This window comes from Schistocerca americana, chromosome 3 (assembly GCF_021461395.2).
Source record: "Schistocerca americana isolate TAMUIC-IGC-003095 chromosome 3, iqSchAmer2.1, whole genome shotgun sequence".
In the NCBI taxonomy this organism is placed as follows: Eukaryota; Metazoa; Arthropoda; class Insecta; order Orthoptera; family Acrididae; genus Schistocerca; species Schistocerca americana.
The window spans coordinates 572978755-573004842 of record NC_060121.1 but is presented as its reverse complement, the minus strand read 5'-3'; the positions used below and the strand labels follow the sequence as shown (position 1 = coordinate 573004842).

Genomic DNA, 26088 nt, shown 5'->3' with positions numbered 1-26088 from the left:
ATACCCGTTTATCATCCGCATATCTTCTTGGTGTGGCAATTTTAATGGCCAGTATTCTATAACTAGACTATAACTTGTCTTCATGTGTCTCTATAGATGAAACAGATGCAGTGTTACCAGTGTGATTCTTAGAGACGTCACCAAGCCTCATTTTATTACACACAAAATAGCCCAGTTGTCTTTAAGTTCTCCAAAATACAGTAGTATCCTCGATCATTTTCAACTACGTTTCTACTTAATGAATCACAACGGTTCCGCAGACAGATAAACTTAAGCTACAGAAGTCACGTATCACGAGAGAGTGGACAAGTCATTTCCCCTTACGCTGCTAAACAACACCGAGAGACCTGCAGTCCACTAATGCCGCAAGATTATTACCGTCGCTTTCTTTTGCACATTGACTGGGCTTCCGGGGATATTCACATCTGCAGCGGGCAAATTATTAAAACGTTTTGAAAGGTAACTAGAAGAACATAATTTCTTGCATATTTTTAGTACCATATCCCACTGCCAAACGTAATTAATAGCAAATATTGCAGCTTATTAATTTGATTCTCATAAATAAGTGCTTTGTAAAAATATATCTTCCAGATTCTGTGATAGAGAATGCGATTCATTTGCTTTAACATTGAAATATATCTGATACGCTGTGCTTTCCTACACACCACCCATTGGAGGTTTTCGCTCTAACTCATGGCTCATAGTTCTGTCACAGGATCTGGCGTACTTGAGAACTCGGAGCTCATCGCCAATCTAAACGAAGACTTTGCAGGCGTGGTGGGTCCCAGTCTGCACCTGCCTACTGTGGAACAGCAGACAGAAGCCGCCTACGAGTTGAAGGGCTTTTACTTCGGAAACAACAATATTTCAGCCGATAATCCTGACCCTCTGGTCTATGTGAGCTGGTTATTGCTAACACTGCTTTCTAGTTTTCTTAGTTGTCTATTAAATGTCAATACGCTCATTGTGATGTAAGGCTAGACTTCTGAGTATATAACTGCCGCATCACTATAGATGTGTTTCCAGTCAGACTGTCAAAGGGAAGGCTACATAATCAAAGAAAGTTTCATCACACATTTACATAAAGCCAAAACGTTGTCGACAAACAAAAGCTCAATGAAACCAAACTGAACTGAAGCACTCCAATACGAAAATCACCGAGTGAAATCAAACGCCATATTCCTACTACCTATGTGTCGAACAATCATATGATGTTTTCATCTCACGTAAAGACAGCAAATGTGTCAGAATCATCTATAAAGTCACTCACTGAGATGGAAAATGACGCAGGTAAAGTCATGGAACACGCCCAAGTATCTACGTAGACTAGGAAAAAAGAAGTTGTATCCCCTCTAGGAGTAGGTGGGTTACCTCGCTGGAACATAGATTGTACCAAGCTATTACAATGAGGTTCGTGCTCTAAGAACGGTTATTTGCCTGATATGTCCGTGTGCGCAAACCAGAATCGCTAATGACAGTCTGCTGCAGAATTATGGAACGAATTTTATGATCCCGCGTTACGATCTTCTGGAAGATCGATAATTTTTCTGTTCGGATATACCTGGATTCCACAAATATCCATCTTGCAAAACTGTGTTCGCTATTTTCGTCGGTGAAATCTAAAAGGCAATTAACAACGATGTTTGGAAGATATTGCATACGATTACACGCTGCCTTAGTGAATAAAATACTATCTAACGGAACACCTGAGCAGCTTAGTAACCGGTTACAGAAATTTCTGCCATACGGTAGTCAACACGTTGTTCTTAAAGGGGCACAACCGTCAGGTCTAAAAGTAACATCAGACGCAGCCTAAGGGAGTGTTACGTGAACCTTAATTTTCACTTCATATATTTATATATACATATATTTCATTTGACGGACATCGTTGAATTTCCGTGATGCTGTGCGGTGAGGATATTGTAGTATAGAGGAGGGTTGCAAAACTAGTGCTTATAGGACTGCGGAAGGTAACAGTTAATCTTCAATAAAAGACATTCATTGCACGCAGTTTTTCGATTATGCACTGAGAGGGCAAAAGTGACAGCCGAATAAGAGAGACAATGTTCCCGGCGCAGTGCAGCATCTCGACGTGTCATGCCCTCAAGAAGTATTTGTAAGTCACCTGCAGACACATTGAGCCATGCTGCTTCTTTAGCCGTCATGATAGCGGATGTCTTCCCGGTGCGAGATTTTGTACATCAACTGACCGCTCGAATCTTTCCCATAAAAGTTCGATGAGATTCATGTTGGCCTATCTGGGTAGCCATATCATTCGCTCGATTTTCCAGAATATTCCTCAAACCTATCTAGTACAACTGCAGCCTGGAGACAATTCCTTCCTTTTTTGGGAAGACGAAGTCCATGAATAGCTACAGGTGGTCTCCAACTAGAGCCAAACATAAACATTTCCAGCTAATGAACGGTTCAAAACCTCTGGCATGCCACAGGGGAGTGTTATTGAACCATTGTTTTTCACAATATATATGAATGACCTAGTAGAGAGTGTCGGAAGTTCCATGCCGCTTTTCGTGGATGATGCTGTAGTATACAGAGAAGTTGCAGCATTAGAAAATTGCAGCGAAATGCAGGAAGATCTGCGGCGGATAGGCACTTGGTGAAAGGAGTGGCAACTGACCCATAACATAGACAAATATAATGTATTGCGCATACATAGAAACAAGGATCCTTTGTTGTATGATTATATGATAGCGGAACAAACTCAGGTAGCGGTTACTTCTGTAAAATATCTGGGAGTATGCGTACGGAACGATTTGAAGTGGAATGATCATATAAAATTAACTGTTGGTAAGGCGGGTACCAGGTTGAGATAGATTGGGAGAGTCCTTAGAAAATGTTGTCCATCAACAAAGGAGGTGGCGTACAAAACACTCGTGCGACCTACACTTGAGTACTGCTCATCAGTGTGGGATCCGTACCAGGTCTGGTTGACAGAGGAAATAGAGAAAATCCAAATAAGAGCGGCGCGTTTCGTCACAGGATTATTTGGTAAGCGTGATAGCGTTACGGAGATGTTTAGCAAAGTGGCAGACTCTACAAGAGAGGCGCTCTGCATCGCGGTGTAGCTTTCGAGAGGGTGCGTTTCTGGATGAGGTATCGAATATATTGCTTCCCTCTACTTATACAGCTCGAGGAGATCACGAATGTAAAACTAGAGAGATTCGAGCACGCATGGAGGCTTTCCGGCAGTCGTTCTTCCCGCGAACCATACGCGACTGGAACAGGAAAGGGAGGTAATGACAGAGGCACGTAAAGTGCCCTCCGCCACACAGCGTTGGGTGGCTTGTAGAGTATAAATATAGATGTAGACTTAGTACGCTATTTACGACAAGAAAGTCGACTTGAGGGTCCTCACACAACGGGAAAGAAAACTTTCCATTCAACTTCGCATAATGACGAAATTCTTATCGCCCACTTGCTCAGCAAGTAATTACTCCGGATATTATTCTTCACTTTGATTGGTCGATCATGGCCATGGATTACTCATAGTACTTTCGAACCTTGATACTATTCGATCACATAGCACGGGGTATCATTGTCAACTTGGCTGTAAACATTGTGCACGAAAGGTTGAACGTTTCTCCAAGTAACAATGTCGACCATAGACCGCAGATAAATTACAAGTTCCAACTTGAGCCAAAGCTTTGAATTAAAGCATTGCCCTGATTCCCTACAAGGGATGGGAATTCCCTGTAAAAGATAGTGATCATTGAACTTCACTGCGTATTTTATAACAGAAAAATGAGAAAACAGATGTAATACTTTACTGCTAAACACCTCTTCATATTTTTATGTACTAAATATTGAGAGTGAATGTGCTCGCTGTTTCACATCAATTAATGTACTCTTGTGTTGTTTTTTCACATGCTTGCGATTTAATGTTTGATGTGCAGTTAGTACACCAATATAAATTTGATAGTGGCGCCGCCTAACAGCTTGTAGTTGGCACCGCGGCCAGTTGTTACCATGCTCAATCAGGCATTTAACACTTTAATATTCAGTACATTTGTTGACGAGATAAATGGCATCTTTTATTGCGTTTTCTTACTAGTTCCAACGTGTTATGTGCTAAATCTTTCGATCATAACCACACAATAGAACTACTAAAAATTCTAGACAGTATAGTTGAAGCAGCAAGTGAGAGTCTATTCACTGAGACTAGGCACAGTAGAAGCACATTGATATACTCGTGTTGATAATAATTGGTGAAATGAGAAAATATAAAAACACAACAAATGACACTGATGGGAAGCGCAGAATGGCAAAGCAGTAATGGCTAGAGGTGAAATCCAAAGCTATTTATCAGTGAATAGCATGCATGACTAAGGCAGAGATAGGTACCACTAATAAGGTACAAAAGAGATCCTTTGAGAAAAGATAAGGATACTATCAAGAGGTAGAAACCAAGTACCAGGCAAAGAAGGGAAGACCCAACATGTGGTGGGATGTATAAAATGGTTATACAAAAGAATTGAAGGAAATTTTTAGAAAATGACAGAAGTATACGTTGAGGGTGTAGGAAATATAGTATTGCGAAGAGAGTTTGAAATATCATTGAACGACTTAAGTCTAAACACTGTAGCTGGAGTTATAGACATTCCCCTGGAATTACTGGTATTTTGCGAGAATACCCCAAGACAAAAGTTTTCCACCTATATTCAACATATATGAACCTGAAGAAATACCTTCACAATTCAAGAAGAGTGGAATAAATTCGATTCCAAAGAAGGTAGGAGCTAAAAGAGATAAATATTACCGAACTATTAGTTTAACAACGCTTGGTAGCATAGTACAAGAATTATTTACAAAATAACCTAGAGGAAGGTCAGTATGGTTTCAAGAACAATACAGGAGAGCGTGAGGTAATGTAGACCCTACGCCTTATCTTAGAAGACAGACTTGGACGCTAAATACGAGTTGGTATTAATCTTAGAAGATAGATTAAAGGAAGGTGTATATGCATTTACAGCATTTTCCTGCTTCGAGCATGATTCTGAGAGTGTTGACTGGAGTACACCCTTTGAAATTCTGAAAGTAGCAGCCGTAAGTTACAGAGAGGGAACGTTTATCTACAACTTTTACAGAAATCAGTCTACAGTCTTAAAAAATTGAAGGTCACCAGAACCAGCGTGTAACTGGAGCCGAATTCGGCTATAAATAGTGCCACGAAACTAACCATATTTCACAGTTTGGTATTCAGAAAGCGAGTAGGTGTGTCACCATAGTTCGCACTATCTGAAGAATATTACTAGGTCTGTCGCCGAAATATAGCGCGTAAAAGTGCATCAGTATCTCGGCTGAACATCAACACCATTAATCTACCACGTATAGAAAAAACTGTAGCTCTCACAGAGAGGACAAAGGATAGCAGTTGAACGGTAATGATGGTGCCTTGAAAGGAAGAACATATATAAGATAAGTGGTAATGTGATGTAGTCGAATTAAATCAGAAGATGCAGAGCGAATTAGATTAGGGACTGGGGCACTTAGATAGCATATGAGTACTGCTGGTCGGGCAGCAAAATAACAGACAGGGACTGAAGCAGAGAGGATACAAATTGCATATCGGCAGTAGGTGGAAAATATTTCTGTAAAATAGAACATCCTCAAAATTCAGTATAAATTTAAGTGTCAGGACGTCTTTTCTGAAGAGTTTATCTTGAGTGCAGTTTTGTACAGACGTGAAACGTTGACTATTACGAGTAAAGTTTAGCCAAGAAGAGGGTGAGGTATACAGAAATTTTATGCTACAGCAGACTTCTAAAGACTAGATGAGTAGATATAACAAAATCTGAGAGGTAACGAATCGAATTGCTGTGGAAAAGAGACATGTAGCTCAACGTGAATAGAAAAAGGGACCGCTCGACAGAACACATCCTTAGGCCTAAACCAATAGTACTGGAATGAATTATGTTTAGTGACAGCAATAGAGGGTAACCAAGGCTTGGCTACAATAGGCCTTTTTGAAAGGTTTGTAGATTCCAGAACTTATTCTGAGATGAAGAGACTTGCACAGAATAGACGAGCGTGGAGAACTGCATAAAACCGGTCTTCAAAGAAAAAGCACAGTTTTATTTTCGCACTTTTATAGAATCATATAAAACCCAGTCTTGGCAATTTATCTCGACTGGGGTGATCGTTATCAATGTATTAGTATTAGGTTCGTTTCTAGATGACGTATCATTTTTTATATCCATTTGTCAGGTATTCATCAGAATGAAAACATTGAAATGTTTAACTTTTGCTACTGGTGAGTTTTCTGAGTTGCATTTTCATGGTCCAAGAAATAATTATGTTGCTAAAGTTTCCTCCAGACCTGCGTTGGACATTTTATAAGGTACTCCTGCTTCCAACAATTCTTGCCGACTAACCCTTCGGATGTCGAAAAGCAACAAGAATAATGTAAAACAGGGGCATGGTGGATGTTTGCCCGTTCTAACAAATTCTTGTCAAAAGTAAAATTAACCTTTCGAATTGTCGTCTGGAAATGGTGAATCTTACCTGTCGATTCTGTAGAGCTACTCTCTACGTATCAGTAAGTTTCCACGAACAGGTCTGAGGATGTCCAAAGCAACTCTGGACGAAACATCACCAACAAATACGTTTTGTGTACCATAACAATACAATTAGGAATATTTATCACTAGCTAAGAAAACCACCTGTGAAAGACTTCAGTGTATGATTTTTGACTTTACAGGACAGGTAAATGGGACAAACAGAGTCAGGTCAATATTTTAGGCTACTACTGGGAAGAACTGCGTTGATTAATAAAAGCAAAGTGACGCTAGACCCGTAATGATCCTTTGGTTTCAATCAGCAAATTCCATAAATATTTTTTCTCAAATTTATTTATCATCTTTTCTGTCCTTCTGCTATGAAAAATATTCGCAGCTCATTCATCGTGATTATTTGTGTTTTTCGATGTGAATATAAAAAGACTGTTTCATTGTCGCAGTTCAACGAAGACCTCTCCTTTTGCGACCCCAATGATGCCTTCATTAGAAAAGTCGTCGAGGTCTCCAACCTGACAGTCTATTATTATGTAGTGGACTACAGAGGAGACATCATGCTCACTAACCCATATGGTAAGTAAACGAATAGTTATGTTACCTGTAACTGCCTATTGTATTGATGATGTCGGTTTTTGCTCTTAATACTGTTTAACACAGAAGATAGTTTTGCCAATCCTCTGTACACGTGGTCAAAAATATTTCGGGTTTGCAGCCGGTCGTCGTAAACTTCACGACGACCGGCTGCAAACCCGAAATCTTTTTGACCAGTTGATTCGCGGGGAAAATTTCAAATTTTACCTCTGTACACGTTTCACTCACAGAAGACTACTATTCGTTCAATATGCCGTCTATGTATCGATTACAACAATCAACTCAAGGATGGTTTAAGAGATCAGCTATGTATAAATGGACTAATAGTGTCGGCTGTTGACGGCTTTGCTCAGAACTTCTGCTTCTCCTGCCCCTCTCACTTCCTTCAGAAATCACATGGTTACTGATATCTTTGTTTAGCTGTACACCAAAATGTAAACAATGTTTCGCTGTCCTCCTCATATATAGTTCTCCGTTAGTTACGTTATTAGGTCTTAGTTACGTTATTAGTTTCCACAAGCTGGCAAGACACCTTAAACTTCCATACTCTCACGACTCTTTTATCACACTGAAATCTTAATTGGCTATCCTGGCTTGGATTTATAACACTGATGAACACAAGTGTTGGAACAGTTCTATTGAAGTGGACACAACTGATATAATTTCTCAACGTCTCCACTCAAATGAAGACTTGTGTGGCTAACGATGGGACATTAAATCCAATCTGCCATATCTACATTGTTGCCGGTGTTATCTATGTAAATAATAACATTGACAGGAATGCAATGGCGACTCAGGATTAAATTCAGCCATGAATACGATCATTGACATTGGATATATACGTCACAATACACCCAACCCTCCTGATAGCCCCTTTAATCCCTCCTCTTCCCTCATCTCCTCCCTCCCCCCCCCCCCCCCCAAATAGAGCACAGTGTTTGACCAAGCATTAAAACGAAGAAAACAATCAAAGCCTAGTATTACGAGGGCCATCAGTATGTTGCCACCACCTTGACCAAGTTCAGAAGTATGCGAATGATGTGAATTTTTCGCCAAGTTCTCAATTATTCGATTCTTTGTTAGAGATACGTAATAAACTGTCACCGATGATGTAACTTAGAGCTTGTACTTGCCTAAAAATTCTTATGTCCAACAATGTTTATAAAATTAAGCTTGATCTATAAATTTTATCTCACATGTGTGCACTCAGCGTCAGAATATATACTGGGGGTAACTCAGAGTATTTCCATAGAAAAAATGCAAATAAGCATCTAAAATTCTGCATTGTCAGGAAATTTCATCTCTCATGTGTGCACACACCACAAAAGACACGTAATTGGAGTAACGTATTACTATTACTATTACGTAAACACTTAAAATTTCGCCTCCTCAGTAAATTTTACACACACACACACACACACACACACACACACACACACACACACACGAGCAAACACACACAAGCTTGCATACATCTGAGAAAGATATTATGTTCCCATTTCCAGACTTGCAATCAAGTGGGACGCTGGCTGAAGAGAAGGCCTTCTGCTTAAGTGTCTTCACCATTTCACAATTAAGTAATACATATGTGTAAGGGCCCTTATAACTTAGTGAAAGAACAGCTCAGTATTGTTCTCATACAAAAAATGTACTAATGTGTGGTACTTCACAGCGTTGACATCATGACATTTCACTGAACTGCAGTAATATTGTTGTTGTTGTTATTGTTGTTGTGGCCTTCAGTCATGAGACTGGTTTGATGCAGCTCTCCAGGCTACTCTATCCTGTGCAAGCTGCTTCATCTCCCTGTACGTACTGCAGCCTACATCCTTCTGAATCTGTTTAGTGTATTCATCTCTTGGGCTCCCTCTACGATTTTTACCCTCCACGCTAATACTAAACTGATGATCCCTTGATGCCTCAGAACATGTCCTACCAACCGATCCTTTATTCTAGTCAAGGTGTGCCACAAACTCCTCTTGCCCCCAATTCTATTCAATACCTCCTCATTAGTTATGTGATCTACCCATCTAATCTTCAGCATTCTTCTATAGGACCGCATTACGAAAGCTTCTATTCCCTTCTTGTCCGAACTATGTATCGTCCATGTTTCACTTCCATACATGGCTACACTCCATACAAATACTCTCAGAAACGACTTCCTGTCAAATCTATACCCGATGTTAACAAATTTCTCTTCTTCAGAAACGCTTTACTTGCCATTGCCAGTCTACATTTTATATCCACTCTACTTCGACCATCATCAGTTATTTTGCTCCCTAAATAGCAAAACTCCTTTACTACTTTAAGTGTCTCATTTGCTAATCTGATTCCCTCAGCATCATCCGACTTAATTCGACTACATTCCATTATCCTCGTTTTGCTTTTGTTGATGCTCATCTTGTATCCTCCTTTCAAGACACTGTCCATTCCGTTCAACTGCTCTTCCAAGTCCTTTGCTGTCTCTGACTGAATTACAATGTCATCAGCGAAACTCAACGTTTTTGTTTCTTCTCCATGGACTTTAATACCTACTCCGAATTTTTCTTTTGTTTCCTTCACTGCTTGCTCAATATACAGATTGAATAACATCGGGGACAGGGTACAACCCTGTCTCCCTTCCCAACCGCTTTTTCCCTTTCATGGCCCTCGACTCTTATAACTGCCATCTGGTTTCTGTACAGATTGTAAATAGCCTTTCGCTCCCTGTATTTTACCCCAGCCACCTTTAGAATTTGAAAGAGAGTATTCCAGTCAACATTGTCAAAAACTTTCTCTACGTCTACATATGCTAGAAATGTAGGTTTGCCTTTCCTTAATGTATTTTCTAAGATAAGTCGTAGGGTCAGTATTCCCACACGTGTTCCAACATTTCTGCGGAATCCAAACTGATCTTCGCCGAGGTCGGTTTCTACCAATTTTTCCATTCGTCTGTAAAGAATTCGCGTTCGTATTTTGCAGCTGTGACTTATTAAACTGATAGTTCGGTAATTTTCATATCTGTCCACACCTGCTTTCTTTGAGATTGGAATAATTATATTCTTCTTGAAGTCTGAGGGTATTTCGCCTGTCTCATACATCTTGCTCACCAGATAATAGAGTTTCGTCAGGAATGGCTCACCCAAGGCTGTCAGTAGCTCTAATGGAATGTTGTCTACTCCCGAGGCCTTGTTTCGAATCAGGTCTTACAGTGCTCTGTCAAACTCTTCATGCAGTATCATATCTCCCATTTCATCTGTATCCTCTTCCATTTCCATTATATTGCCCTCAAGTACCTCGCCCTTCTATAGACCCTCTACATACTCCTTCCACCTTTCTGCTTTCCCTTCTTTGCTTAGAACTGGGTTTTCCATCTGAGCTCTTGATATTCAACTGGTTCTCTTTTCTCCAAAGGTCTCATTAATTTTCCTGTAGGCAGTATCTATCTTACCTCTAGTGAGATAAGCCCCAACATCCTTACATTTGTCCTCTAGCCATGCCTGCTTAGCCATTTTGCACTTTCTGTCGTTCTAATTTTTGAGACGTTTTTGTTCCTTTTGGCCTGCTTCATTTTTATATTTTCTTCTTTCATCAATGAAATTCAATATTTCTTCTGTCAACCAAGGTTTGCTACTAGCCCTCGTCTTTTTACCTACTTGATTCTCTCCTGCCTTCACTACTTCATCCCCCAAAACTACACATTCTTCGTCTACTGTATTTCTTTTCTCCATTCTTGTCAATTGTTCCATTATGCTCTCCCTGAAACTCTGTACAACCTCTGGTTTAGTCGGTTTATCCAGGTCCCAACTCCTTAAATTCCCACCTTTTTGCAGGTTCTTCAGTTTTAATCTACAGTTCATAACCAATAGATTGTGGTCAAAGTCCACAACTGTCTCTGGGAATGTCTTTCAATTTAAAACCTAATTCCTAAATCTCTTCCTTACCATTATATAATCTATCTGAAACCTGTCAGTATCTCCAGGATTCTTCTATGTATACAGCTTTCTTTTATGATTCTTGAGCCAAGTGTGAGCTATGATTAAGTTATGCTCACATTATATAATCTATCTGAAACCTGTCAGTATCTCCAGGCTTCTTCCATGATTACAACTTTCTTTTATGATTCTTGAGCCAAGTGTGAGCTATGATTAAGTTATGCTCTGTGCAAAATTCTACTATTCGACTTCCGCTTTCATTTCTTACCCCCAATCCATATTCACCTACTACGTTACCTTCTCTTCCTCTTCTTACTATCGAATTCCAGTCACCCATGACTATTAAGTTTTCGTCTCCCTTCACTATCTGAATAATTTCTTTTAACTTATCATACATTTCATCAATTCCTTCGTAATTTGCAGAGCTAGTTGGCGTATAAACTTGTACTACTGTAGTAGGCGTGGGCTTAGTGTCTATCTTGGCCACAATAATGCGTTCGCTGTGCTGTTTGTAGTAGCTTAACCGCATTCCTATTTTTTTATTCATTATTAAACCTACTCCTGCATTACCCCTATTTGATTTTGTATTTATAGCCCTGTATTCACCTGACCAAAAGTCTTGTTCCTCCTGCCACCGAACTTCGCTAATTCTCAGTATAACTAACTTTAACCTATCCATTTCCCTTTTTAAATTTTCTAACCTACCTGTCCGATTAAGGGATCTGACATTCCACGCTCCGATCCGTAGAACGCCAGTTTTCTTAATCCTGATAAGGACGTCTTCTTAGGTAGTCCCCAACCCCGAGATCCGAATGGTGGACTATTTTATCTCCGCAATATTTTACCCAAGAGGATGCCGTCATCATTTAACAATGCAGTAAAGCTGCATGCCCTCGGGAGTAATTACGGCTGTAGTTTCCACTTGCTTTCAGCCGTTCGCAGTAGCAGCACAGCAAGGCCGTTTTGGATAGTGTTACAAGGCCAGATCCGTCAATCATCCAGACTGTTTCCCCCGTAACTACTGAGAAGTCTGCTGCCCCTCTCCAGGAACTACACGTTTGTGTGGCCTCTCAGCAGATACCCCTCCGTTGTGGTTGCACCGGCGGTGCGGCTATCTGTATCGCTGGGGTACGCAAGCCTCCGCACCAACTGCAAGGTCTATGGTTCTTTGAGGGGACTGCAGTAATAAACATTCATATTGGTAATCACGAGGGTTGCTTTGCATTTAGAGTCAGTTCATGACAGCAGGGACTCAATGCTATGTTACTAACTTTATCTTGCGTTACAAAAATGATTATTGTCATCTACTGATAACGCTGACCTGTGCAATCACACAGCGGCGACTACATGATGCTCTGACACACATCACCATGTTACAGAAATACTATTGCAAATTGCTCGTGATACGACAAAATTGTAGCAAAGTGTCCTATGGTCAGCAAATTTTATAAAATTAGTCACATATTACAGCAAAATGTTAACAAACTGCCCCACATTACAGCAAAATTGTAACCAACTGTCCAATTTTTAAAAAACATTTAATTAAATTGACCCAGATTACAGCAAAATAGTAATAAAATGCCTAATGGTAGATCAAAATCGTAAGAAATTATCCACATTTACAGTAAAATTCTATCATATTGCCTAATTTTACAACAAAATTTTAGCAAATTGCCACATGGATCAACAACTTACAGCAAACTGTTACAAACTGCCCCACGTTACAGCAAAATTGTCACAAATTAAGCTATACACTAACATTGTTACACAAAATTGTGCCACATCGCGTCTCATACATCGCTGTTATTTATTTGGTTACGTATAAATACTGTCAAATGGGTTGATGATGACCAGGATTGGAGTTTAATCTTAAACATTTCTGAAATCAATGAAATTAACGTAGTGGTTTTTCTTTCAGAGTATGGGTACTTAGCTGTGGTAATAAAATTTTTGGTCTTTGTTACCCATTGCTCTAACATGTTGCTTCAGTCCGCTTCACATCGCTTGGGGTTTGAATTTTACCGATTGTATTTTATAAGATAATTATGGATTCTTTACGACTACAGGGAGGCTTTAATTGTTCTGAAATTTATCAGTAATTGAAAAATAAATATAGAATAATAATTATATTCGAAAACTGGTTGGTTATAATTAATGTTCTGCTACTCACGGAGGTGCAGTGTGTGCCGTAAATATTGTATGAGAGCCAAACTTTGTAGATATGCTAATGTATTAATGTTGAACTGATTAACACTGGAAAACAAATTATTTCCAATTTTGGCCACCAGGTGTAAATCTGGCGTTGTGTACAGTTTCTATGACGGTGTGACATCCATGCTATCATCTGACAAGCCATAACGTGAGTGAAGAGTATGGCCATCGAGAAGATATACTTTGCTCTATTAGAGACTCTGTTTCATTTAAATGGCAGCAATTAGAGTGCTGCATTGAGAGAGTATCGCCAACTGAAAGTTCTGAACAAAGCCCCAATGCCATTAAATGGTTTAAAGGAGACGATAATAAATTCGGAAACGTGGTTGAGATTCGTGTGGCACCTGGAAGAGGAACGCATCCGGTCCTGCTCTAAGTTATTGAAGAGGTGCTGCTGTGACCAGCCATGCAGTACAAGCAGTGTCACGAGCCTTGTCCACCCTATAGTCCACAGCACAGAAAGTTTTGCTGTCTATTTCACACTGTTACCCATACAAGATCAAGAAGATGCAGCAACGGAAACGTCACAGTTTGCAACAATGTTCTGAATTTTCTCTTCAGGTTCTGCCATGAATCGAAGTTCATGACATGTGGCTGAGCAATATTCTATGCAGTACCAAGGCGCATTTTATGCTGTTCGGAGTAGTGAACACACAGAATTGCCAATTCTGGGTACTGTTGCGTATGAAGCACCGTTGTCGTATGGTGCTGTGTTGGTATGGATTCACAACCATCTTTATTCTCACTCTGTTCTTCTTTGAAGAGTATACGTCAGACGGTCTGACAGGAGAGCTATAATGTGAGCATGTTACCGAGGCCTCCTCGTCCAGCATGAGATTCCTGATTTGGAAGACAGCAACTGTATGGAAGCCACTGTTATTACACGAGACGTAGAATATCTCATGTAACTTCCCCCTCTGCTTGATGTAACCTTCTATGAACATTTTATCTCCAGATGTTTTCCAGATACATGGCACAATCTCAATCCATGCAATTTTTGGCTTTTCACATATCTAGAAGAATGCATCAACATGTTGCTCAGATTTGACAGGAACTGCTGGAGCAAGTGTTAATAACCTAATTTTACAGAAGTAGCTTCTAGTCAACATCTCTGGCGCTCATACTGAACAAATTGTGTAAATGTCAATTAATAGTAAAGTCAACATTATGCCTTTTCTCTTGTTTTTATTTTTCTGCCCATGTTCCATTCCTAGTCCATCATAATATGCAAATATTGCTCTACGTGTTTCTGGCATTCACTGCAATAGATCTGCACCTGGTGGCCACAACTGGAACTGTTTTTTCAGTGCAAGTCGTTTTTGTAGTAACACATTAGAACATCTACCAAACTTCACTGTCAAATGATATTTAAAGCCAAAAGAGAACATCTGGTACTAGCAGCACTCTAATTATAATCATCTGGTACTAATTTTAGGGTATCACACAAATAAAGTTTAAGCACTAATTTGCTGTATGAAATTCAAAAATATCAAACACAAAAAATGTCTTCCCTGCACTTTGAACGCCGACGTGTCACCTTAGAAATAAAGAAATCCCTCTTCTTCTAGTTGGCAGTATGTTTGCTACATCTGGATCCTTTTTCTAACTTTTCAATCAGCTTCATACCAGCGGTCAACCTCAGTTTGACAGGAACTTGTAATAAACATCCAGGCTATATATCTTCAACTCACCTAATTCATATTTGCACGCATTTACAGCATTTTCACTCTGACAACTCTTATGTTCTGAACTGTTTCGTGGAACAAACTGCAGCATGTATGACAAATTCGTAAGTTAATATACAGACACCTCAACGATGACTCCCTCACTCTGTCACTAGGCTGTTATAAACAAGTGCTGCTGCATATACTGCAAGGGGTCAATGCACGACTCACATAAGACTTAGTTACAATAGCTGTTTTACGTCAGTCAGGCGAATAAAAGTTTTAGCTAATAAAAAAATTAAAAAATAAATCCTCTGAACATGAAGTTTTTTAAACTTTTCAGTCAACTTCTGCCCAGTTGTCAACTTCATCCTATTTGACCATATCTAATAAAAATCTAACAAATTGCCACATACGTCACCACTGTTATACAAAATTGTAACAAATTGCTACCATAGATTGCTATCTCATATTCAGTTACACATCAGCATCAACAAAATTGTAACAAATTGCCGACACAAAAAAAATTTCCTGTTCCAGACATTAGGTAGGGCGAGGGTTTGTGCATCCAGTAACAATATACAATATTTTCAGATGGTAACAGGCAAACGAATAGAGAAAAAATCGTACTTCAATATACCTCAGAATACAAGGGGCGCACCTGACGTAGGCGAACAGGGGATCAGCTACTAATAGGAGCAACCACAGCTGGTTTACGATTCACGGAAGTCCGAAGAATGGGACAGGAGAGGAAGAGAAGTGCATTTTGTCGGGTTGGCAGTCAAATCAATAATCCCCAAAGGCACATTGACGTCCTTCCCACATTTCTATTGGGTGCTGGAGGCGACATTGGTAAAGGGTCCCTAATTAGCAGTATCTGGCCAGTATGGACTACTTTGCTTCTGCGACATCGGCTGACCCCAGTTCGAAAGTCTTGCGGCTGGTCTTGCAAGTATAAATTAACTCTGACGCTGAGAGAAGGGAAATCTGGTAATCCAAATATGAATAAAACACTCTCAAACTCCTCTAAACAGTAGATAATATGCACAACCCTCCCCTTCAAGCGGAATGGTGACTGAGGAAGTATTGAAAAGGAAGACAAATGCTCCCTTTGAAAGATGGGTTGCACGGATAGGGGACTTAGCGGCTAAAGGAGGGTTAGTGTTAAACACTATGAGAAAATTTTTTGTTTTGAAACAGGGACGTAAATTCACAATGTACACAAGTGGAAAAGTTAGGGGGTTGTAACTGGTGACAGGGTGCTTCTGTCTATTCAGCGCATACATATGTAGAGAAATTAGTCTTTTTCAGAAATGCTTTTCTTGTTATTACCAGTCTGCATTTTATTACTTCCGCGCTTCTGTCACAATCAGTTATGTTGCTGCCCAAATAACGAATCTTATATACTGCATTTACTGTCTTATTTCCTAATACCCTCGGTATCGTCTAAATTACTTTGACTAAAGTCCATTACCTTTTTCATATTTTTGTCGATGTCCTTATTATAAACACTTTTTAACGCACTATTCATTCCGTTCAACTGTTCTTCCAAGTTCTTCGCTGTCTCTAACAGAATTACTATGTCACTCGCAAACAGCAAAGCGTTTGTTTCTTCTCTTTGAACTTTGCTTCCGTAAAGATGTCTTTGGTTCTCCTTGCTGCTTGCTCAATGTACAGTCTGGATAACATCGAGGATAGGCTAAACCCTTGTCTCACTCATTTCTCAAATACTACTTCCCTTTCATCTCTTTCGATTCTTACACTTGCAGTATGGTTTCTATGCCGCACGGTTGGGTGCGCCATGTCACGGATTTCGCAACCACTCCCGCCGGACGTTCGAGTCCTCCCTCGGGCATGGTTGTGTGTGTTGTCCTCACCATAGGTTAGTTTAAGTAGTCTGTAAGTCTAGGGATAGATACTCTCAGCAGTTTAGTCCCCTAGGTATTCACACAGATGGTTTCTGTATAAGGTGCAAATAACCTTTCTGTCCCTATATTTTATCCCTGCTGCCTTTAAAATTTCAAAGACTGTAGTCCAGTCCACATAGTCAAAAATGTTCCCTGAATCCACAAATGCTACAAACTTAGGTTTGACTTTCGTTAACCTATCTTCAACGACAAATGAATGTCGGCCGTTTCTACATTTCTCCGGATCCCAAACTCATCTTCTCCCAGGTCAGCCTCTACCAATTTTTCCATTTTGCAATAAATAACTGTATCAACATTTTGCAACCGTGAATTACAGATAGCTAGTATTCACACCTGTCAGCACCTGTCTTCTTGGAATTATATTATTCATCCAAATGTCCGAGGACATTTCCCCTGTCTCACATACTTTGCACACAAGGTAAAATAATTCTGTCATGGATGGCTCTCCCAAGAATTTTATTAATTCTATGGAAATGTTTCAGTTGCCATGTTTCCACTTTGCTATTTCAGTGTTGTAGTAATACCACAACTCGTAGGATATCTGTTCAGACATCAGGTACTAGAGAGAGCTGTAGAGAGCAAAAACTGTAGAGGAAGACAGACACTGGAATACATCCAGCAAAACCTTCAGGACGTAGGTTGTAAGTGCTACTCTGAGATGAAAGGAATTGGTATGGGAGAGGAATTCGTGGTGGCTCGCATCAGACCAGTCAGAAGACTGATGATGACTAGAAGAAAAAACCGTAACACCCGCATCAACTTTATGTACTTCTCTTCCGTTTTCATAATACTGGTTACACGTTATTTCCCTTGCAGGGCCTCTCTATACAAGGTGAGTCACATCAGATGTAAACACCCATTATATTTTGTGAACGGTTGCACATACCGAAATTCAGTTTTTAGCTAATGTTAGAGCTTCGACGGACACTTATGTTTTTGCTCGAACAGTCCACGGGTATACCGCCGGTTCATAGTGTCCAACGGGCTGGTGTCGACAGGTGTGAAAATAACCGAACTGACAGTTTAATGAGTCATGGGTGCAAAATACTAACACGAATTCTTTACAGACGAATGGAAAACCTGGCAGAAGCCGACCTCGGGAAAGATCAGTTTGGATTCCGTAGAAATGTTGGAACACGTGAGCCAATGCTGGCCCTACGACGTAACTTAGGAGATTGATTAAGGAAAGGCAAACCTACGCTACTAGCATATGTGAACTTGGAGAAAGCTTTTGACAATGTTGACTGGAATACTCTCTTTCCAATTCTGAAGGTGGAAGGGGTAAAATACAAGGAGTGAAAGGCTATTTACAATTTATACAGAAACTATATGGCAGCTATAAGAGTCGAGGGGCACGAAATGGCAGCAGTGGTTGAGGAGGGAGTGCGACAGGGTTGTAGCCTATCCCCGATGTTATTCAGTCTGTATATTGAGCAAGCAGTAAAGGAAACAAAAGAAAAATTCGGAGTAGGTATTAAAATCTATGGAGAAGAAGTAAAAACTTTGAGGTTCGCAGATGACGTTGTAACTGTGCCAGAGACAGCAAAGTAGGGGGATGAGCAGTTGAACTGAATGGACAGTGTCTTGACAGGAGGATATAAGATGAACATCAACAAAAGCAAAACGAGTATAATGAAAGAAATAAGTCGGATGATGCTGACGGAATTAGATTTCGAAATGAGACACTTAAAGTAGTACATGAGTTTTCCTATTTTGGAAGCAAAATAACTGATGATAGTCGAAGTAGAGAGGATAAAATGTAGACTGGCTATGGCAAGTAAAGCGTTTCTGAAGAAGAGAAATTTGCTAACATCGAGTATAAAGTGAAACGTGGACGGTAAATAGTTTAGACAAGAAGAGAATTAAAGCCTTCGAAATGTTGTGCTACAGAAGAATGATGAAGATTAGATGGGTAGATCACGTAAGTAATGAGGAGGTACTGAATAGAATTCAGGAGAAGAGGAAATTGCGATACAACCTGACTGAAAGAAGGGACCAACTCGACAACGCCAAGATCTAAGCCATAATAAAACTCAGAATCCATTAAAATTCGACATAAAAACAGAACAAGATGTATTCATTAACAATTTATTCATGTTCACTGACACTGCAACGCTGTGAACAAGCTATCTGTAGTAATTTTTAAGAACTGAAAATCGTACAAGTCTTTATCGCAAAAAAATTTTACTGTGTTTACTAGTTTCAGTTAAACATCTTCAGATGTAGGATATATAATTACACTTTAGAATATGGCAACGTACAACAGCTTACAGGAATCAAAATTACAGATGCAAAATACAAATCTGTACATAAAATCGTAGAAAAGTTCTAAAGTATACAAAAAGTAATTACAGGTTACATTCGATAAAACATCCTTTATTAGTGCCACTGCCCCAACGGCTTAACACACAGTTAAAATACTTTTTTTAGAAATGACGATATCCATACAGAACATATAGGTAAAATAGCTTTACATCGTTTGTAGCCAGTCAAGTAGAACGAAGGTGCCATGACTGAAAAACGAACATTACCATGAGGAAATGATAGTGGGTCAGAGAAACCATATTTACATAAATGAAAACGATCCACTAGAATGAATATGTATGTAAATGGTATCGTCTTACCAAAGGCGTTGAGTGACACAGCTTCCCAGTATTTGCGTTGTCTCACAACAGTGATTATCACAGGTATCTTTTTACAGTGTGGTGTATGAGAATAGTATTGCAGTCGATGACCATTACAACGACCAAAAAACACAATATTTTAAATACACATCGCGTAAACATGTGTGGCCAGTACTGCAGTGAAGGGCTGACGGCCACTAAGATTGATAAGGTGCTTGAGGCCACGATCGATAGATGTCGCTAGCAGTCGATTATGTAACGTGCGTAAAATATTAACATTCTAATCAAATTTAAAGGAAATACACAATGTAAACGTATTTATAAGCAAATAATTAACATCAGTAAAGTTCATCTTATAACTGAACGAACAGGGCTTTAACGGGTAAAAACATGACATGACAATAAGAGCCTACTGAAATATAAGCGAAGGGATCCAATTTACACGTAAAATTCTATCAAACTGGAAATTTACAAAGGTTTATCGGCCTTAGCCGATATCTCACTATTTTTAAGAAAGTAAACTACAAATCTTCATAACAAACTGAAGCACAAGAAAGATCGTTTACATACAACATTATATACCATAACTGAGGTCTAAATAACGGTAAACGATTTTCATCATAATGGTGGTAGTAAGATATAAGAGATTAGTCAATTATTAAAAAGGATATATATACGGAATTTGGGATAGTTCAATATTTATTGTTGCAACAGTGCGTATGGAGTATAAGAAATTACCACATCAATAGCTTCAATAACATCAATAGTATCAATAGCACAAGCGGTTATGAGGTACTGGGTATCGATTCATGCTGAAACACGGATGGAAACGCAGGCGCTGACTCCAGATAAATAACGAACACTGTCCTGGGATGCGTTATGTCACACCTACGCGACCTGTTCACGTAGTTCTGCAAGAGTTATTCGAAGGACAGACTCATGAGTCTCACCTTATTCCACACGTTCTCGACTGGCGACAGGTCTGGTGAATCTTGCTGTCTAGGGAAGCTTCAGCACGTTGGCAAGCGTCAGCACGTCTTTCAGAGCACATTGTGCTTCGAGAACAGTCAACGGGAGAGCATTATTCTGTGGAAACAACACCTGTTGCAAGAACAATAGAAAAACCTCTGAGGTGTGAGGTTAATCTGTTATTCTGCGCAATGGATTAATCTGAGATGTACCCTTTACCCTGTGGCTCCTGCAAGATGCAATTTCCATCCCCACACTACTACAGAAGTCAGACAGACGCTCCTAACGTTCTAAAGAGAAATACCTGAAAAACTTTCCGCAATAAATATCTTCTGGAGTCGTCCGCTATAAGGAAATGACACAAAAATTCACAAAATTTCTTACGTAACTAGTGGGATACTTGGGTACTGGAGTAGTGCTAATTAGTGTAAGAAAAACATGAAACTAACGAAAGTTATTATTTATTTTGCAAAAAGTCTGAGAAATCACAATAGCACTTTTAGTTATGAATTGAAAAAGTTATATCCTGGTTCTCTTCTGAATGTGAAGTTACCTCTCAAGTATAGGATTCGCTAATAATTATCCTCTAGAATGTTGCTAGGTACGGTTGAGGCCGTCGTGTGTTAAATGCAGTGAAGTGTACTGTTGTGGAGGAAATATGGAGCTCGCAAGAGCCGTAGTGCACAATACCATAAGCTGCAATGACTGTTGTCTGCGCCACTCGCTGCTGACAAATAAGATAACTCTCGTTCTATCTGGATTGACCTTCGCCAATCACTCTCCCTATGCCTTGATGAAGTCAAGGATTCCTATTCACGCCTGGTCTAACTATTGGCGTGGTACACTGGTCAGATAACCAGTCCGCTGCGATGCCACTCAAAAATTCGCTCGCAGACGTTTAACTATAACTCTGTCCATTCACACCGCACAATAAGTGTGTTGGCCAACACAGTGAACAACGCTTAATTGCAACGACTCAATATAGAGTAGCACTTCGATTCGCTCTCAACAGAGGTACTCTCCCAGTAAAGTACTGAGGAGAGACTTGTTCCTCACTCCAAGAGCGACAACGGAACGGCGCCTCTCCACGCCAGACGTGAAGGGGTATATCTTTCGGTCTCTTCCATTATTCCTTCAGCTCAAGGCGTCAGAAATATCGTCTACCAATCAGCATTGCTCTTCTAAAACGGGAGAATGACGTTTCGTTTAAGGCGACCAATCTGGAACCCTGTAGCTCTGGCGTCTGCTGTCTCCCTGTGAAAATCTCTGAAACTGCGTGCTATGTGTAAGGAATGCATAGGTTGGCCGCTCACACACAATGTAGCAGAATTTGCTTTTAAACCGAACATGGGATTGTTCCTCCCTTTCACTCGGGCCCATGCTGTCTGCTACACAGGCGGTCACCGGCCAACATAGGCTGGGTCGTCCTCTGAAGGAACCGGCGTCCCGTTGTGCGGTTTCTCTCCCGAACTAAAAGCTACTGTGACTGTCGTGTCTGGAATGTATGTGTGTATGCCAGCCTCGAGTATTTCAACCACGGTGATCTTATTTGTTAATTACATACCGTTTACATGAATTCATACAACACTGACTTTATCTTATCGAGTTTGGGCTCGAATGAAGTGTCTTGATGTGTGGAATATGATTGTGAGGGCGGATTACGTAAGGAATGAAGGTCAGGAGACCACAACGTCTTATAAACCTTCTAACAACTTCTGCACATACCGAATGCTGGTTAGCATCCCCTCTAGAAACTCTAAAGCTGGAGAGAGTTGTAGCTTATGGTACCCCAGACCATAAGACCTGAGATGGGGACTGTGTGTCTTTGACAGGGCTCAGGAGGTCTGTAGAATACACGTGCAGACTGAATCTACTTTCACTTATGAAGACTATGGCACGCCATTCCATTTTACAAGTTGTCCTCTGACGGCACCAGTCGACCCATGCACGTCGATGCTGCGGCGTGAATGTAAGACAGGCTACAGGTGTGCGTGCCTGTAGCCCCACTGCTAATATCCAGTTTGCAATGATAAGTATTGACATGTGTGGGCTCAAATGCCATCTTATGTATGTTGCAACTGCCGTCTGTGCTGTGTGGACGTCCAGAACTTTACCTGTGGGTATGAGGATGTTCACATGACCACTGGTACTAGCATAGTTGTACCACTGATGCAACTCTTCCAACTTGCATGATAGTTCTCCAAAAGGACCACCCCTCCATTCTCAGCACCACAGTCTGACTTCTTTCAAACTTGCTCAGGAGGCATGGTTAGTTGTCCGCTTCACAAGTTTGCACCACACTGAGCCCAGGACTAGTAGATTTCGTATTACCCTACGTCCAGCCACTGCAATGTACTATTCTGCAATCAGCATCACAGAGTGGGGAGGTGGGTGGAATAATTGTTAATGTTCCTATCATTTATTTAATGCTGTTGTTTGCCGTTCTTAACACTGGCTCTTCTAACTACAATACTGGCAACCAGAAAGTGATTAGCAAATCGTGAAGCCTGTAATTAGAATTCCTAGTGCCCACTTCATCTGATAAATACGATTATAGCTACAGCTTATAGCTCTGAGGAATTAGGAGATTGTCTGGGATTCATAATCAAAAACCATTCTCTCTAAAATGTTCAATACATTCTGAAAGTCACAGACCAAAAAGAATCCGCACAATCCATCTACCAGAGAAGTTCAGAGCCTAATGCGCTGATGCAACTATAACTGTCCAAATTAAATGTTTAAGTGAATGCTCGCCATAATTTGATGATAATGTTCTTCAAACGCCACGCTAAATAGTGGTAGAATGTCTGTCCTGCGGCGGCACGTGAAAATACGACATACGCAAACTAAAGATAGATCATTAACGTCATCCCAAAATTAACACTTCACTCGAAAATGATTTCATGGTTACGCGTATCCTGAGTAACTTATTACTGCATCCGAGGCTCTTTATATCAACGATACCGACGCGACGCGACTCCCGGCACAGGTGGTGCGCTAATCAGCATCAGGAAAGATCTGGGACCTTTCTTTTTTCTTGCGCAGCGTTCTTACATATAAAGCTGCGGTGCGGATGGCTAAGGGAATGCCTGATCAAATCTGCTCTCCCGACTAGCCGCTGGGCTAGTAATGCACCACTTAAAGTTATCGAATAAATCATTGCTTCCTTTGCTGATGGCCAATGAAGCTTTCAATTTAATTGTGCAATCAGCGCACAAGTAAGTAATCATAATAAAAGTTTGACGTGGCTAAGTCAAATAATTTGGGCGAGAGAATTAATTTAATTACACTACATGCAGTAGATGTGCTCTGAACTTGCTCTTTGGAGATATGCTACAGCTATAGTTTTATAGTTATTCTGTTGAAACTTCTCACATTTTTATGATTATAGCGGATCTCCCTTCTACTTAAATTCAAACATCCTAGTTTTATTTATTCCCCTACTTTATATATCTTGTTTCATTAATTTCTAAGACAAAAACCAGAAAATTCTGAATTTCCACTAAAATTTTAATTTGTGAGATCCAGAATACTATTTCTACTAAATTATTATGCAAAAGGAATCTAAATATAAATTTTTAAGTTTCTAGCTCTTTTCTGTTGCACCAATGATTTTTACAGAAAAACATCCAAATTTCGAAAATGGTTAAAGTTATTGAACTGATATCCAACACATATTGATTTAGTATTACTCCTGACATACTAGAAACGTTTCAGGTTGTTTACTTCATTTTAAAGTATTGCCCAATATTTATGACATCAGCGCTGGTTACAGCGGACTAGGCTGGCACACAATAGATAGACTGATGTGAATTTTATAAGGCGTGTGTAGGCTGCTTTCCTACATCACCATCTACTTAATTTTTTTGAATGTAAATGAAAAAAAATTAATTACAAAAAGGGAAGCAAGAGTACGGCTTAACTCCCTATGAACAATTAGAATTGAAATGTAAACATATTGAAATATTAAAAGAAAACTTATTACCTACTTCACTTATTTAAATTGCTGGGATGTTCACTGCCTCTTAAGCAATATTATCACTCAAAATTTAAGCAAAAATCAATGAAACACTTTGGCGTACATATTACCTTAGACAGACAAACACATAAAAATATGTAAAATTATGAAAATCTCGAATTCGTTAAATTGTCTGTAAATATTTTTGTACATACATAAATTCAAAGAAAATAACACAGTTATTCATGATACATAAAATGATAATTATATCTTAGCAGTCTTTTCTTCATTTTTAGACACGTGGTTATAACCACTTTGGCTGGCGTTCTACACTTCCATTCATAAGGGTAGAGGAGGGGAAGTTGCTATGGTGTGTGTCCTTCACGTTCACTCTAAATTACATGGGGAAAGGGGAGGGGTCACTTTGAGTTGTGTCCAAGTCACTCCACGCTTTCACGCAGCTACCAGGCTGCCATTTTGTGGTTTGTCCTGTAGAACAAACAAAAAGAATGCCTCAGACTCTGTTCACTTAATATCTAGGGGTGGGTCACAATGAAATGGGGATATATACATTTTATCTTTCAGTATGTTACTGGAACAAAGTTAACAGAACTTTTTCAATTTAACTCTCACGGTTACTTAACTGTCATAAAATCGGTAAAAAAATTGCTCAAAACGCCGTTAGTCACATACTAGAGAAAATTTATGTTCAAAGCATACAATCATGAATCCTATTTAATCTCAATTTATTATTTCTAGGCCAGAACACTGAACCAATGCTCGGTAATTTCTTGATACATTTGTATTTTATTTACTTAGCTGACTCATCTTTGATTACCTTGTTCTTAGAGATAGTATGAGTATATTTGATTAGCAGTTGTCTTCTCAGCCTCTTTGTACATGTGAGTAACTTGTGGTAATAGTACAGTTCTGAGCGTTCAAAACACACTACGTTTAGTTGACTACTAAATCCATTTATTGGTCTTCTGCTGCTGTGTCAGTTTCACATCTGCATTTATGTACTTACTTAGTTTGCTAGTGTATGAAGTTAAGTAATACTCACTCCATTAAAATTTAAAGCATAAGATAGCACATTTATTTCATATCTATAGTGTATTGCAGTTGATCAGTTTGCTCACGTGGCAATCCATTTCCACTCGATCGGACGCTGAAACCACAGGTAATCTCTCTCGACCTACCACTAAAGTGCATTAAGTAATTATGGACGAGCGTAATGCTAAATTCCTTAAACCTATAGGACACCATGAGCTGCTCTGTCTCATCTAACATAAGGGTACCTATGGTCGCATTCACGCCTCCAGCTCATAACCTCAATACACGTAGTTGTGTCACCGCACACCCAACACCAAAATAATGGCCAGCTCCAACCTTATAAATACTTCAGGGACGTGTCCTTCACGTCTCAACCACAAATTCTACTCAGTTCTATTACACTGCTATTCCTTGCTACACAAGGTGAGTTCATTTTCGCAACTTATCTGTCTATTTTTCATAACACTAAGCACTCTCTCTTACTATTTATTAGTTAGCTCTAATGCATACACTAGGTCTCATTGCAACTTCAGATCCCGCTTGTAAACGAACTTGTATATCTTTTTTAATATTATTGTGGGACCATTTCCAATAAAACAACACTTTGTACTTACCGTGTTACCAGGATTGTATACGTATTTGT

At 39.7% G+C, this 26088-nt stretch overlaps 1 protein-coding gene across 1 annotated transcript in view; it reads left to right on the top strand.

The window, feature by feature from the left end:
• The window catches only part of LOC124607258 (cholinesterase-like), a 99507-nt gene that overhangs the window by 49700 nt on the left and 23719 nt on the right, over window positions 1–26088 (top strand). Inside the window, exons 7-8 of the mRNA XM_047139533.1 lie at window positions 716–897; window positions 6977–7106. Of these exons, the coding sequence (XP_046995489.1) occupies window positions 716–897; window positions 6977–7106 (312 nt within the window). The remainder of the gene's footprint in view (window positions 1–715; window positions 898–6976; window positions 7107–26088) is intronic.